Below are 15,832 nucleotides of genomic sequence, written 5' to 3'. Positions count from 1 at the left end.
TGAGGTTTGAGTGAATTAGGATGGGAGTTCTCCGCGGGGTCCACTCTCCCCTGAGCACAGTTCTGCTGGGCAGAGACAGTGCATGACCTGGGTCGGTTTTGATGTATGTCAGCTACCTGGCGAGACCGATGAAAATACACATGCCCAGGCCCTGCCTCAGAAACACTGGATCTGCATCTCCTGGGGTGGCCCGGGCGTCTGTGTAGGTGACATGCTGCCCGGATGATTCTGATGCTTTCCCGGATGAGCCACCACTGGGGCACAGACAAGCAGCCCCTCTCTCAAAGCACCTCAGCTGACAGCAGCTGGGAGCAAAATCTCCTTCGAAGAGGGAATATCAGGGAAGGAGGTGGAAGAAAGCTTTCTCACTAAGTTCTAGGGGGAGAACTGGCCACAGAGACCATGAACCCAATGAAGTAATGTGGGATTTTAAAACATCTTCTAGGTCTGACAGCAAGTCTCCTGTCGCCAATGTGGTCTTCACTAAGGTGTCCACTTTCCCTCGGTTTGCTTCTCAGAACAGTGGTGGGAAGATGGTAAGTAGGTGCCATTTTTGTTGCCTGCGCTGGTCCCTTTCAGCTCCTGTAACGTGCCATCGGTGTGGGGAGGACAGCCACAGAATCACAAAGGCCCATCCAGCCCAAGGGCTAGGTTACATCAGAGGCCACACTTTTATAGTCTCCAATTTCCAGACATCAACAAATCTTTAATACGGAGCAAAGTAAAACAGTGAAGGTTTTGAACTACAGACAGAAAATCAAGAAACTTTTGAACCGAAGAACATAGGTCTTCTTTACCTGTTTAAATTAAAGAGAAGTGCATGTGCCTGGACACCAGGGAATTTAGGTCGACAAATGGAGGAAAAAAGACCAGGGTCCTCCCAGCATCTCAAATTCTCTAGTAGTCTAGGAATATGAATACCAAAGGCCTTTGGGCTTGTGGGGAGTCTGGAGCTCTCCCAGTGCCCATGCTGACAATTTGGGTTTCCTCCCAGGCTTCTGCCCAAACACATTCCTCGGGAAATACCTGGATGGCTCTGGGGACTGTTGAGTCACTGAATAAGGGTGCAGCCCTCTGCCTCTCCCACAGCCGGCAGACACTCCCTTTACTTGCTGCCTCTGAGGGCAGCCTTCTATGCCTGCCGCTGGGGTGAGGATGGCACCAGAGCATCTGCCCAGCTGCCGGGAGCTGTGGCCTCCATCTCAGCCTGCCTGCCTTGGGCGCCCCAGGTCAGGAGCTGGGAGATGGGAACACCGCAGTAAAAGATGGGAGACGATCCTTCCACTCTGCTTTCAGTGGGGAATCAAGCCAAGGATCTAATCAAGATGTTAACCTTCATTAGACCTTGTGCAATTTTAAATATCCGATTCCTAGATGCTCCATCGTGCTCTCCACTAGGCATGATTTGCTATGATCCCCCAAAGCCATTCTATCCAAGGTATCGTTATTGACTTGCACTGTGGACCCAGCAGGAGCTTAGGTGGATATTTTTCACACAGAGCCTCTTGTTGCAATAATACAGATGGAACTGTCCCATCTGCATGTGTGATCTGTGTGAAGGGGTCCTCGCCCAGGACAAGTACCACAGAAGTCATGTTCTTGGATGGGGGAGGGGAGGGCAGGACCCTCCTCCGCCTTCTTGCAAGCTTGGCTCTTTTGCTAGGAATGGGGGAATTAATGGTAAAAATGAGATCAGTAAGTGATCTTTTATTTAGAAACAGAGCAAAACAAAAACAAACCTTTCCTCCTAAAGGTCCTACGCAGATACAAAGTGTGTTAGGGAAACCGCCCCCAGCAGTATATGTTACTGCCCTGCCCACCAACCCCTATTCTGTGGCCCATTCTCTTTCCTCCTACCGAGAATGCCTCCCTGCCCCCAGTTTCTCCCTCTCTAGAGTCAGCTTGTCCTTCAGTTCCCAGTTTAAGTCCCAATTTCTCTGAGAAGTTTTTCAGCCCCACTCCACACAGATTTCTCATTTCAATCTTGTTTTGCCAACAAATCGGTACGATCCTTCATCAGGATCCATGTATCCAGTATCTAAAGTGTCCTTCCTGGGGTGCATCAGAATAGCAATAAGACAGGATAGCATTCAGAGAAAACCCTGGGGGCAGGAAATCAGAGCGAGTTCAACCCTGACCCAAAAGACCTCTCTGGATCCTAAGCATTTACAATCTCATGAATTCAGCTCTTGACAAGATTCACAGTGAGAAGCACATATTTGAGAAGCTGGAAAAGAAAAAGCCTTTGCAGGGGATCCTGGCCCATTGCCATGTGAGACAGGTGGGGAGGGATTATACAGGGGCAAGAACCTGGGTATCCTATTCTGGCTCAGGAAACGGGGCATGTTTGGAGGGTGAGTGTGAATGTCCGGGCATCTGAAAGGTGTAAGAATTGGGGGAACTCAGTACGAGGATAGTAGGTGGAAGGAAGCTAGTCCTACAAATCCACGGTGGGTAGGATGATGCAGGGATGCTCCCAGAGATGGTACCCGGCCAATGAGATGAACCAGTGTGGGAAAAGGCAGGATGGATTATAGATTGGCTCAAGACCTGGGTTGTAACTCTTTGTTAGCCAGCAGTGTGACTTTTTATGAGCCAAGAAACCTGAAATCTTAATTTCTTTATCTGGATAAAGGAGGTGAAAAAGTCCTTAACTAGATTATAGTTTAAACGTTCCACCCCTGGAAGGTCATTGTCACAATTCTGTGACTATCCGGAACAAGGGCAAGTAGCACAAGCTGCTCATTTTCCAACAGAAGTGGAGGAAGGAGCGTACAACAGCATGGGAAGCTGCATGGGAAGGAATTCTGGGGACTGCAGCTCCGTAAACAAATGTTTACTGGGCAATTTGTGCAAAGCCCATTCATTCTGAGGGAAACTGAGGCCAAAAATAATATTAGGCATTTCAGAATGGCCATAACTCTGATATCTTTTCCTTTCTAAAAACTTTTTACTGTGCTCAATTCTGTTCATTAGATCAGCCTGCTAAGCATAACCTTCAGTCGCACAGTTAGAAGACAGCTTCACTGATGCATTCTTCTAAAAAGGCATTTTGTGAAGGTTCATACTATCATGCCATAATTTTTATCACCTCTCATGTATAAAGCAAAGTATACTTTCACTACCAAAGACTTTCCAATTAAAACACCACTTAGTACCCATTTAGAGCTGACTTTTTTTTTTTTTTGGTACGCGGGCCTCTCACTGTTGTGGCCTCTCCCATTGCGGAGCACAGGCTCCCGACGCGCAGGCTCAGCGGCCATGGCTCACGGGCCCAGCCGCTCCATGGCATGTGGGATCTTCCCGGACCGGGGCACAAACCCGTGTCCCCTGCATCGGCAGGCGGACTCTCAACCACTGCACCACCAGGGAAGCCCAAGAGCTGACATTTTAAAAAACTCCCTAGGCTGAACTTTCAAAAACTATGACTTCACCTTCTCCAAGGTTCAGAGTAACTTTCAATCATTTTTAAGCATCAGTCTGCAAAACATATGAGTGTGATCCAGTCTCATTAGCAAACCCTAAGCAAACGCATACAAGATACTGGATAATGTTTTGCAACCCACCAGCAGCTTCCTTTTGTTCCCTATGCTTATCAGATCATGTAAAAAAAAACATCCAGGGGCTTCCCTGGTGGCGCAGTGGTTGAGAGTCCGCCTGCCGATGCAGGGGACACGGGTTCGTGCCCCGGTCCGGGAAGATCCCACATGCCGCGGAGCGGCTAGGCCCGTGAGCCATGGCCGCTGAGCCTGCGCGACCGGAGCCTGTGCTCCACAACGGGAGAGGCCACAACAGTGAGAGGCCCGCGTACCGCAAAAAAAAAAAAAAAAAAAGAAAAAACATCCAAAATCAGTCTCAGAAATATGTAGGGTGTCAAGATGACATGTACAAACGCTCCTATTAAAGTCTGGACCCAGACCTAAATGTTCACCTGTTTGGATCCAGGGGCTTGAATCAATTGTATGTACATAAACACCCACAAGGACAAGTGCACCTTTATGGAGCAGCCAGCCGGCCGGCGGTGAGAAGGTCAGTCCTGCCCCTCCACAGCGTTGAGTCGACTCTCACCCTCGGAGGGAGATGGGCACCCAGGCACACGACGTCCCCACTCCCGGAACACGTGGGCCGCCGGAAGGCTTGACAGCGGTGGCAGCGGTCACGGTCCTCGTGTGCCAACCAGAGCGGGGACCGTGTCTCCACCCGGGCCAGACAGACCCAGCACCTCGGCACAGGCGCAGGGACCAATCGCAGTGTTGTCCCCGGGCTCACAGCCAATGGGGACGCGCGGTGGCCAGCCAATGAGGGTGCAGGCAGTGGAAGAAAGTGTAACATTTTGTCTGAAGGCGGCACAAGAAGGGGGGAGAGAGGGGGAGGGGCAGGGCTGAACTTCTCACCTTTGCCTGATGGCTCCTTTCCAAGCGGAGGCCCACGGGGCAGGGAGGAGATACCTGTGTCACCTCAGGTGCCCCAAACGGCTTGTATGTGCCCACAGAGAACTGAACGGTTGTCCTCCGACTGGGTCTGCTCACCTGACCTGGAGCCCCAGTATCTTCATCCCTCAGACGGGGCTCTGACACCTGCCTTACGGGGTTATCCTGAGACTTAGAAAGGAGGAGGTCAATAAAGAGTCTAGAGCAGAGGCTCTGTCTCAGGGGAAAAGATGAGAGCGTGCAGGGGTGAGGAAATAGACGCAGAAAAGGGGGAACCCGGGAATGATGTTATAAACTAGGGAAGAAATGGGGGCGGGGCTTAAGAGGCGCTGGCAGAAGAGGCCTTTAAAAGGTGGGCTCAAAATAGCAAGAAGAATAGAGAAAAGGTGCTGACTCTTTGAGACAAGAGGAAACAGATATTCTTCCAGCTTAGGGAAAAAAATTCATTTTCCCCCAAATATAGATAGATTCATGTGCCTAGGTTTCTTTTTTTTTTTTTAACATCTTTATTGGAGTATAATTGCTTTACAATGGTCTGTTAGTTTCTGCTTTAAAACAAAGTGAATCAGTTATACATATGTTCCCGTATCTCTTCCCTCTTAGGCTTCTTTTTGCTTGAATTCTTGCACCCCTGAATGTTTCAGGATGTGGTGTTCCCATGCCTTCAGTTTTACCCTAGGAAGCAACAGCCAGGCCAGGTGCCCCTTGCTGCTCTCTGACCTGGGGCAAGCTGCTTCACCTCAGGGCAAGGGTGAACCTGAGGTCACACAGCCTCGCTGAAGCAACCTGGGCCTGGTGGCGCTCAGATTGGGGTTCTGATCCAGGATGCACCTCAAAGTGGCCGTGAGGATCACAAATGAGTTCTACATAAAGCAGACAAATAGGGCACCTGGCATGCGGCGGACACTCCTGAAATTCAGCTTCGGGTTTTGGTGGAACATTAAATTAAACGTTGTGTTATGTAGAAAGAAACTGCCACATGGAAAGCACCCAGTAGGAGCAAATTCTCCTTCTCCTTTTCAAGGTGAATGTAAAATGTTCCTTTTAAAATCAAATTCTGCCTATGTTGAGGTCCTATCCCTGCTGGCTGTCCATGACCCAGGGTCACGGAGGGTCCCTGAGGAACGGCTTTTCTCCCCTCCCCCACTCCCTGGTTTCTCTTCCCTGGGAGCAGAGGGCATTCAGGAGTCTGTGTACCTCTGTCTTGCAGAGCCTTACGTTTGCGCCGAGAGGGCACGCAGAGGTCCAGGAACCAACCTGCCTAGCCTTCATCTAGTCACCCCCTCCCCCCATCAACCACCACCCCACACTCATCTGCCTCACTGGATGAGGCCCACTGGGGAGCAGATCTGCACCCAGAAGAAATGCAGTCCTGGGGTGGGATGTTGCTAAGAGGGTTCCTTACCTGCCGCAGCCTGATTTCTTTATGGAGAATGAAGATCTCTAGTCCACTTCAGTCAACCTTCCCCGCAGCTGTGAGGCAGGAGGCTCTGCTCATGAAGCCTGGGACCTCCGGGTGGCCTCTCACCAGCTTTGGATACAATCAGAGTTCTCCACAGCAACAGCCAGGCACACCCCATCACCTTTTGACCCTGACCCCTCCCTCTCAGGACCAGAGACCCTGCCCTGTACACGCCTCCTCATGGTAACATAGATCCTGCCCCCAATGCCAGACCCCTAGGTAGCATAGGTTCTGCCCTGAAATACCCCTGCCCTCCACCAGTCTGAGAGCACTTCCTCCCCTCAGATCCAGCTCCACACCTGTCCCGACGGGGAGCTAACATTCTTGCATTAATGCCAACCCAGTATGGCCACCTGTGTTCTGTGTCCTCGGCCTTAACTTTCTGGTTGGAGAAACAGCCTTTTTCACTTGTTCTCCATTGTTGGGGATGATGTATTTAAGATCACTTAAAAATAAAAATGGAGGAACTGTGGTTCAGGCGTATCCAATGGAGCTAGGTGGCCATTGTGGATGTGGTTTCAGACACATTCTTGCATCAACTCCTGAATTTTCTGAACTGTCTCAAACTCAAGGACATCATCAGCTGTTTTCAAAACAATATCTGCTAGCAGCTGCCAGTTGCAACCTTATGGTCTCAGGGTCTCCCCTTGTAACTATGCAACCATTTTGGGCTCCAACCAATCCGTGCTTAACAAGCACCCTTACTTCGTGCCAGCTCCAGTCCTGATTCTTGGCAAACAACTTATGTAATTTTATGGGTTTTGCATATATAAGCCTCCTTCCTTTTGTGGTCCGGTGGAACACAATTCAAGTGCTCTTTGAATCTGTGTCTCCTGGGCTACAGTCCTCATTTTGGCTCACGTGAAACTCTCCTCTATCCCTTATTATAAATTGTTTATTGATTATTTACATCAACATTGTTTTCCGTCCATTTCATGTGATGAAGGGCGGGGGGTCTCAGACTCTATCTCCTCCAAACAAAATAAGAGTGATGGATCGTGTATTGAGCACCTACTATGTTCCTCATCCTTGTGGATGACCTTGTGAAGAGTCTTCTCTTGCTCACTTTATAGATGGGGAAGCCAGCTCAGAGAAGGGCAGGGACCTGCCTAAGGTTTAAACTCCTGAAGTTCTCTCTGGTCTTCTGCTCACCACGCCTCCTTGGGTGGCATTTAGTGAAAGGAATATTAACTATCTTTGACCAGAGAGAAATTTGCACCATTTTGTAAGTTTCAGAGCAAAAGACCCTCAGCTGTGAACTGAGGTCTGTGGACAGCAGCTTATAGGGAAGGATGAGGAAGGCAGAGATCCATGGAGAGGTACATTCTCTGACTCCAGTTATGAGCTCCCAGCACTTCTGCTAAGAGGAACCTTGGATGCAATCTCAGATGGGCTTTTGCCCTCCATTTCCTTTGCACAAGGCCAGATTCTGGCTTCCAGGAGAGGCTGGGAATATAGTAGGCTCCTTTATGGGGAGCAGGTATTGCTGGGTCAGCATGGCTGGGCACTTTCTGCTGTAGAAGAGCAGATATATGACTACCAAGACATGTCCCAGGGTGAGAGGACCCATCCTCCCCTGACCTCCAGAGTAAAACTCCCAAAGGCTCAGGGCCTGTCATCATGACTCAGCACCAAGGGACCTCCTTCTGGGGTTTCTGTTTTAAGGGTTAATGTATATGAAAGTGTTTTGAAATGTAGAAAGAGCTATACAAATACTGATATAGAAAGTTGAGGCTTGAAACTATAAAATTCCTAGAAGAAGACACATGGGAAAATCTTCATAACATTGGTTTTGGCAACGATTTCATGGATATGACACTGAAAGAACAGGTAACGAAAGCCAAAATAGACATCAAACTAAAAGCCTTCTGCACAGCAAAGGAAACACTCAACAGGGTAAAAATGCACCCAGAGAATGGGAGAAAGTATTTGCAAATCTTATGTCTCATAAGGGGTAATATCCAAAATATGTAAGGAACTCCTATTACCCAACAGCAAAAAAAATAACCTTTTTAATAAATGGGCAAAGGACTTGAACTGAGGTTTTTGAAAAGAAGACATACAAATGGCCAACAGCTATATGAAAAGGTGCTCAGCACCACTAATCATCAGGGAAATGCAAACCAAAACCACAATGAGATATCACATCATACCTGTTAGAATGGCCATTATCAAACAAACAAAGTCTGGCAAGGATGTAGAGAAATTGGAACCCTGTGCACTGTTTCTGGGGATGTAAAATGGTGCAGCTATTAGGGAAAACAATATGGCGGTTTCTAAAACAATTAAAAATAGAACTAACATATGATCCAGCAATCCCACTTCTAGGTATTTATCTGAAAGAACTGAAAGCAGGATCTTAAAAAGATGTCTGCATGCATGTTCATTTCAGCATTATGCACAATAGCCAAGAGGTAGAAGCAACCTAAATGTCCATCGACAGATGAATGAAGAAAATGCGGTATATACATACAGTGGAATATCACTCAGTCATAAAAAAGATGGATAAACCTTGAGGACATTATGCTAAGTGAAACAAACCAGTCACAGAATGAGAAATACTGCATGATTCTACTTATATGAGGTATCTAGAGTAATCAACCTCATAGAAACAGAGAATAGAGTGGTGGTTGCCAGGAGCTGGGGGAGTTGCCATAGGGAAATGGGAAATTGCTGTTTAATGGGTAGAGAGTTTCAGTCACGGATGAAAAATTTCTAGAAATCCCTGTACAACATTGTGCATATAGTTAATGATATGGTACTGTACACTTATGAATTTGTTGAGGGTAAATCTCATTTTATGTGTGTGTGTGTGTGTGTGTGTTTACCACAAATGAAAAAAAGAAGAGGCTAAGTGATTTACTCAGAATTCAAAAGCTAATCAATGTGGTCTCATTTTGTTTTTTTCCCATTATTATAGTATAACTCATGAAACTTTGTGGTCAAATATATTCTTTACTCATTCAATAATTTTTTTTTTTTTTTTTGGCCACACTGCATGGCATGCGGGATCTTAGTTCCCTGACCAGGGATCAAATCTGCACCCCCTGCAGTGGAAGCGTGGTGCCCTAACCACTGGACTGCCAGGGAATTCCCCATTAAAGAAATATTTATTGCATGTCCACTATGTGCCAAACATTGTTTTAGGTGCTGGAGATATGACCATGAACAAAACAGACATAAATGCTGATCCTTGTTGAATTTTAATTCTAGTGCTGGGAAGATTTAAAAAAAAAAAGACAAACGTGTTTATAGTATATTAGAAGGTGATAAACTAAGCCCGCATCCCAGCTAGCCAAGTGACCCCTCCAGACCTTGCGCTAAGGTTTCACCAGACCTCACTGAAATGCCATGTCAAATGGAACATGCCATGGAAACCATGATGCTCACGTTTCACAAATTTGCTGGGGATAAAGTCTACTTTACAAAGGAGGACCTGAGGATACTCGTGGAAAAGGAGTTCCCTGGATTTTTGGAAAATCAAAATATTGAAGGACCTGGACCAGTAGTAAGATGGTTCAGTGGGCTTCCAGAGCTTCTTTTTGCTAAATTCTGAGCTCACTATTGCGTGCGATGACTATTTTGTGGTACACGTGAAGCAGAAGGGAAAGAAGAAGGCAGCATGGAGCCATTACTCCCTCCATGATTAGAGTCCTCCCACTGGGGCGCTTAAGGAATCTGTCCCATAGCTTCCCCCTGTATAAGGATTTCATGAGCAGATAGGGCCCCTTAGAAAATGTACAAATAAAATCCAACTCCCATTTGACAAGCAGAGAAAGCAGAGTCAGTTAAAGCCAGATAAGCTTTTTTTAAAAAATAAATTTATTTATTTAGTTATGGCTGCATTGGGTCTTCGTTGCTGGGTGCACGCTTTCTCTAGTTGTGGCGAGCGGGGGTTACTCTTTATTGCTGTGCACGGGCTTCTCATTGCAGTGGCTTCTCTTGTTGTGGAGCACGGGCTTGCAGGCGCGCAGGCTTCAGTAGTTGTGGCTTGCAGGCTCTAGAGCACAGGCTCAGTACTTGTGGCACATGGGCTTTGTTGCTCCGCGACATGTGAGATCTTCCTGGGCCAGGGATCGAACCCGTGTCCCCTGCATTGGCAGGCGGATTCTTAACCACTGTGCCATCAGGGAAGTCCCAGATAAGCTTTTGATTTTTATATTGGTCACATCCTCTTGCCCTCAATAAACAACTTCCTTTTTTTCTTCCTAAAAAGATGGTGATATGATAAATGCTAAGAAGGAAAATAAAGCAGGGGAGGGAGATAGGGAGTACAGGGGGAGGCGGTCCACTTTAAATAGGTAGAGCGCATAGCAAATGCAAAACCCCTTGGGCAGGATTGTGTCAAGCGCAGAGCAAGGCATCCCTGTGGCTGGAGCAGAGAGAGAGAGTGAGTGAGGAGGAGGAGGAGGAGAGATGAGGTTAGAGGAGCAAAGGGCAGGGGGCAGGGCTTTCCTGGGACCTCTCTGGCTGCTGTATCAAGAAGAGGCAGTGAGGAAGTGATGGGGGAAGCCTGGAGGCGAGTTAAGCCCTTACAATAACACAGGTGAGAAAATATGAGAGCTGGTGGTGGACGAGGTTAGAAATCACTAGATACTGAAGACAAAGCCCACAGAATATCCTGATGGGTTGATGGTGGGAGGACACCACAGAAAGAGGGGAGTCAAAGGTGGCTCCCTGGTTTTGAGCCTGGAGAGCTGGAAGGATGAAATGAAAGGAAGAGGAAGACCATGGGTCAGGCAGGTTCAGTTCTTGTAAATCAAATCATTGGTCAACTCCTTTATTCACTTGCTACATAAAATGAATTTTAATTATACAAAGCATACACATTCCCCGTGTAAAAATGAAAACATTTGAGCCCACCTTGGTCTTCTCTCCACCTATATAGATTTAACTACTGTTATTTGTTTGGTATGAATGCTCCCAGATCCTTTGCTAGATGTTTACGTACCTACAGATATTCCCTCGGAAAATATAGTTTTGTGACTTCTGGAACGAAAGAACTTTACATAAATACATCACTCTGCAACTTGCTGTTTTCATCCAGTAATATGAGTTGGAAATGAGTTCATATTTGTACATAGAGATCTACCTCATTTGTTTTCATGGCTGCATAATATTCCTTATGTTAGACAACTTTAAAGGAATGGTGAATTCATTTGAAAGTGGAGAAAACTTTTGCAAGGTGTATCAGTCAGGGTTCTTCAGAGAATCAGAATATATTTATACAGGGGCGGAGAGGGGTGTGGGGGACAGGCAGGGGAAGCTGCCCTAATTATTGCAGAATGTAGAAACAGGATTGCAGAGAGCAAGGAGTTGTTTTTAGGAAAAGTGGCAACAGAGATGGGATTCCCCCATGCTGTCCTCAACTCAATGTTTGCGAAGGCATATTTCTTATCAACCTAGGAGATGTGAATTGTTCCAGCAGTGAAAGTGAATGATTTTATAGACTCATAAATTCATGGATTCCTGCTGCTGGCAGTCTCATGCCATTATTGGCAGTTTACTGCCCCGTGCAAATGGGGACTTTGCTGCCACGTGGGGTGGAAGGCGGAGGGCTGGAGGCAGGCAGGTTCTCACTCTAATCTGAGCTGCTCCTCAAGAGATATGATCTTGGGACTTCCCTGGTGGCACAGTAGTTAAAAACCCGCCTGCCAATGCAGGGGATGCGGGTTCGAGCCCTGGTCTAGGAAGATCCCACATGCTGTGGAGCCACTAAGCCTGTGCGCCACAACTACTGAGCCTGTGCTCCAGAGCTCCCGAGCCACAACTACTGAGCCCACGTGCCACAACTGCTGAAACCCGCGCACCTAGAGCCTGTGCTCTGCAACAAGAGAAGCCACCGCAATGAGAAACCTGCGCACTGCAACAAAGAGTAGCCCCTGCTCTCAGCAGCTAGAGAAAGCCCACGTTCAGCACCGAAGACCCAACACAGCCAAAAATAAATAAAAGTAAAAATAAAAAAATGTATTTAAAAAAAAAGGAGAGATGTGGTCTGGGAGAAGGTGGATCACTTTCAATCTTTGGGATAATCTTAGAGATAATCTCTAAACAGACAGACCAAGGTTCGCAGCAGGTGCCTTATACCAGCATGAGGCCCATGGACTGTAAGAGCTGGAAGGACCCCAGGGTTCTTCTTAACCCAAGGTCTTTATGTTGCAGCTGAGGAAGCTGGACAACTTGATCATCAGAGTTCAGGTGTAAGGTCCTATCTTTTGTTCTGAAAACTGAATTGTATAAGCATAGAATTGGGAATTCCTAGTTTAGCATCAATTTATATTTAAAAGTTTTGGGTGGATCGTTGATAAAAGCTTTGTGTGAGTCGGCACTAAGATATGGTTATGAAAAATGAACATACTATATTTAAAGATAGTCATTATATTTATAAAATAAAATTAATACATGTTCATGGTAGGGGAATTTGAAAAATATTAAAAAGTATATAGACAAAGTCAGAAATCACCCATAAAATCCAACATCTCTACTATCTAAAGCCAATAACTGTAAATATTTTGTGTGTACGTATAGGTCAAAAATATTATATAAGGCAATCATGTTGCATCTACAATTCTGTATTGCACTTAAAATTAAACTTTTTATTTTGGAGTAATTGTAGATTCACATGCAGTTGTAAGAAATAATACAGAGATCCCACGTACACTCTACCAAGTTTTCCCCAATGGTAACATCTTGGAAAAACTATAGTACAATATCACAACCAGCACATTGACATTTATAATCCACTGATGTTATTCAGATGTCCCTCTTTTACTTATACACATTTGTGAGTGTGTGTGTGTTTAGTTCTCTACAGTTTTATCACATGTGTAGTTTCATGTATCCACAACCACAGTGAAACCCAGAATAGTTCCAGTACCACAAGGAGTTCTCATTTTGCCCTTTTGTAATCACACCCCTTTACTCTCATACCCACTCACTCATTCCTGACCCCTGGCAACCACTAATCTGTTCTCCATGTCTAAATTTTGTCTTTTCAAAGATGTTATATAAATGAATCATAACTGTCTTTTGAGATATATATATATATATATATATATATATATATATAAAACCTTTTAGAATTGTTTTTTTCCACTCAGCATAATTTCCTTGAGATCTGTCCAGTTGTGTATCACTAATTCACTTCTCTTTATTGCTGAGTACTATTCTGTGGTATGGATGTACCAATTTGTTTAACTAGAGGAGGTGAGGTAGGTCAGCCATGTTGCCTGTTGTCCCTGTTTATTTAATTTATTTATTTATTTATTTTTTTTTATTTTTTTTTTTTGCGGTACGCGGGCCTCCCACCGCTGTGGCCTCTCCCGTCGCGGAGCACAGGCTCCGGACGCGCAGGCTCAGCGGCCACGGCTCACGGGCCCAGCCGCTCCGCAGCACGTGGGATCCTCCCAGACCGGGGCACGAACCCGTGTCCCCTGCATCGGCAGGCGGACTCTCAACCACTGCGCCACCAGGGAAGCCCTTGTACAAGTTTTTATGTAAAGATATGGTTTCACTTCTCTGGGACAGATGTCCAAGAGCGTGATGACTGGGTCATGTACTAATTGTGTGTTTAATTTATAAGAAACTGCCTAAAATTTTTTTTGAAGTGTGAATCACATTTTTTTTTTTTTTCTTTTGGCCATGCCACGCAGCTTGCAGGATCTTAGTTCTCAGACCAGGGACTGAATCCGCGCCCCCTGCAGTGAAACCGCAGAGTCCTAACCACTGGACTACCAGGGAAGTCCCTGAATCACACATTTTTAACATGTAGTGTGAATATTTCTCTAAGTAATAAAGTAGGCTTTGCAAAAAAGATTTTAAATGACAACATTATATTGCATGGGATGGGTATAGCATAATTTATTTAAGCTTTTCCCTAAGGTTGAACATTTTGGTTGTTTCAGATTTCTCTTTCCCTGTAGAAATCATGATTAGACGCCTGCATGTGCAGTTGGTGTGAAGAACAGGCCGGCTGGAACTGTTCTTGCCGTGCCCAGTGATGAGAAGGTTCTGAAAGATTGACTTGTGCTAACTTCACTGCACAGGGGCCTGAGGGAGACATCAGAATGCCACCCTTTATGTCGTTAAAAAAACCATCGCACACACAGGGAGTGTGCATGGTAGCACTGGCTTAAACGACATCCCCTTTGGCCTGTGTTGGAAGGTTAACATAATTGTAAACTCCTTTTTAGTTTACCAGGAGAAAGACACCAGAATACCACAACTCTTCCTGTGGTCAAGTGCCAGGGTGATCAGATGGTCCCCTGGTGAGCTTGGAACCAGGAAAAGGGTGGACTACCTCTAATGGCCCCATTTTTGTGGTCTGGTGCCTCCTTCTCATCTTGGGAATGGTCTTGGCATAGAACAGAACTCAGGGCATCTGCTGGCCGAGATGCACACGAGGGCTTCAGTGGGCTCTGCCCATGGTCACTCTCTTGATTGCTGCATGTCTGTGTGCAAAACCTCTTCTGATGGACACAGTATTTATTTTGTGAATTGATGCCCTCAATCAAGTCCTGTGAGCCAGTAGCTTTTCTCTCTCCTTCCATGGACTTTGTCTTTGGTTTTTGATCCATTTTGGGTGGATTCTGCCCTTCAGCACTCAGTGGGAAATGCAGTTTCCTCATTCCTAAGTTCTTGGAGGATACTTCACTGTAGCCTCTGGGTACTTACAGCTTCTACTATTGTAAATAACTTTCATTATTACAAATAACTTGCACTCTTACAAACAACCCATTCTACATGCATCTTGTCTTTTTAAAATTATTTCTTTAAGGGAAATTTTAGAAGCATAGTCATTGGGTTCAAGAGTATGAACATTTTTTTTGTTGGTGGCGGTGATCATTTATAATGCCATCCCTAGGAAAGTATAATAGCTCATTCTGGAGCTTTGTGAGAACGCCCACTTCATTTTATGTTTATCAATACTGGCCAGTAGATGTTTTAATGCAAATTTGGTAAGTGAAAAGGGCATCCGTTTTAATTTGTATGTCATTAATTGTCATCGATTTTCAATGGGCTGAGAGCTAGCGTGTAAACAGCCTGCCCCCTAAGGCAAGGCCAAGGGTTATCAGCAGGGCTGGGCCACTTCCAGTTTTCAGAAGTGCTCAGAATTTTGTATGGCACTGACCACAGTAAGAAAAGATTTCTCTGCTGAAGGCAATGGCAATGGGAGCTCCGTACTGAGCGTGTAACTTGGAGTCCCAGGCAGTACAGTCAAGTGGGCTTCATTCATTCATTAATTCAACAAACAGCTCTCGAGTACCTCCTTTCAAGGGACTATGCTAGGAATTGGAGGATCAGCCAGACACACTCTCTGCTCTCAGGAGTTTATAATCAAGGAGATGAGACAGACAGATAGTTACAAAGCAATGTGATAAGCACAAACAGGGTGCTAAGCCATAGGAACAGAGAGAGGGAAACACCAAGTGCAACCTGAGGGGTGAGGGCCAGGGATGACTAGGTGGAGTCTTTTTTTTTTTTTTTTTTACTTTTCTTGAACATTTTATTTCCATTCAGAGCTTAGCAATTACTTTAGCTTCACATTATTCTGTCATAAATGATAACCAAATGGCCTAAGTAGCTAAAATCATAAAACTATTATAAGCTAAGTCAATGGTATATATATATATAAAGTTAATATAAAATGACAACTATATGGGTACACATTTGTTTTGAACCTTACTAGAAATATGCCAAAATAACAAGTTTTATTAAAGAATGAGGTCCTTGGGCAGAGGCGGAAGAAGAGTCACATCATCAAAAATTATTAGGAAAACTGTAGGTAAAAAGACATCAGCCTACAATTTTAACCAAATAGAGGAGGAAAGGAGAGTACATCCTCAGGGGCGATGGCAGTTCAGGAAAATACATTTACCGTCCATCACAAACTTTCTCACCACCTCAAGAGCTCAGCACAAGGCTTTCCAGGCATTGTTAT

At 45.5% G+C, this 15,832-nt stretch overlaps 1 protein-coding gene and 1 pseudogene across 4 annotated transcripts in view; both read left to right on the top strand.

The window, feature by feature from the left end:
• WDR91 (WD repeat domain 91) overlaps nt 1-15,832 on the top strand; it is a 56,786-nt gene that overhangs the window by 8,346 nt on the left and 32,608 nt on the right. For all 3 annotated transcript variants that reach the window (XM_081243814.1, XM_081243811.1, XM_081243810.1), the window contains one exon: nt 446-536. In XM_081243814.1, the coding sequence (XP_081099940.1) occupies nt 534-536 (3 nt within the window). In that variant the 5' untranslated portion in view covers nt 446-533. The remainder of the gene's footprint in view (nt 1-445; nt 537-15,832) is intronic.
• On the top strand, nt 8,617-9,542 carry LOC308622780 (protein S100-A10-like; annotated as a pseudogene). Its single transcript has one exon. The product of its transcript is annotated as a protein S100-A10-like (transcript).

Source organism: Mesoplodon bidens (assembly GCF_964165515.1).
Source record: "Mesoplodon bidens genome assembly, chromosome: 9".
Taxonomy (NCBI): domain Eukaryota; kingdom Metazoa; phylum Chordata; class Mammalia; order Artiodactyla; family Ziphiidae; genus Mesoplodon; species Mesoplodon bidens.
Note: the sequence above shows the minus strand (reverse complement) of the source record. Positions and strands in the feature narration are given on the sequence as shown.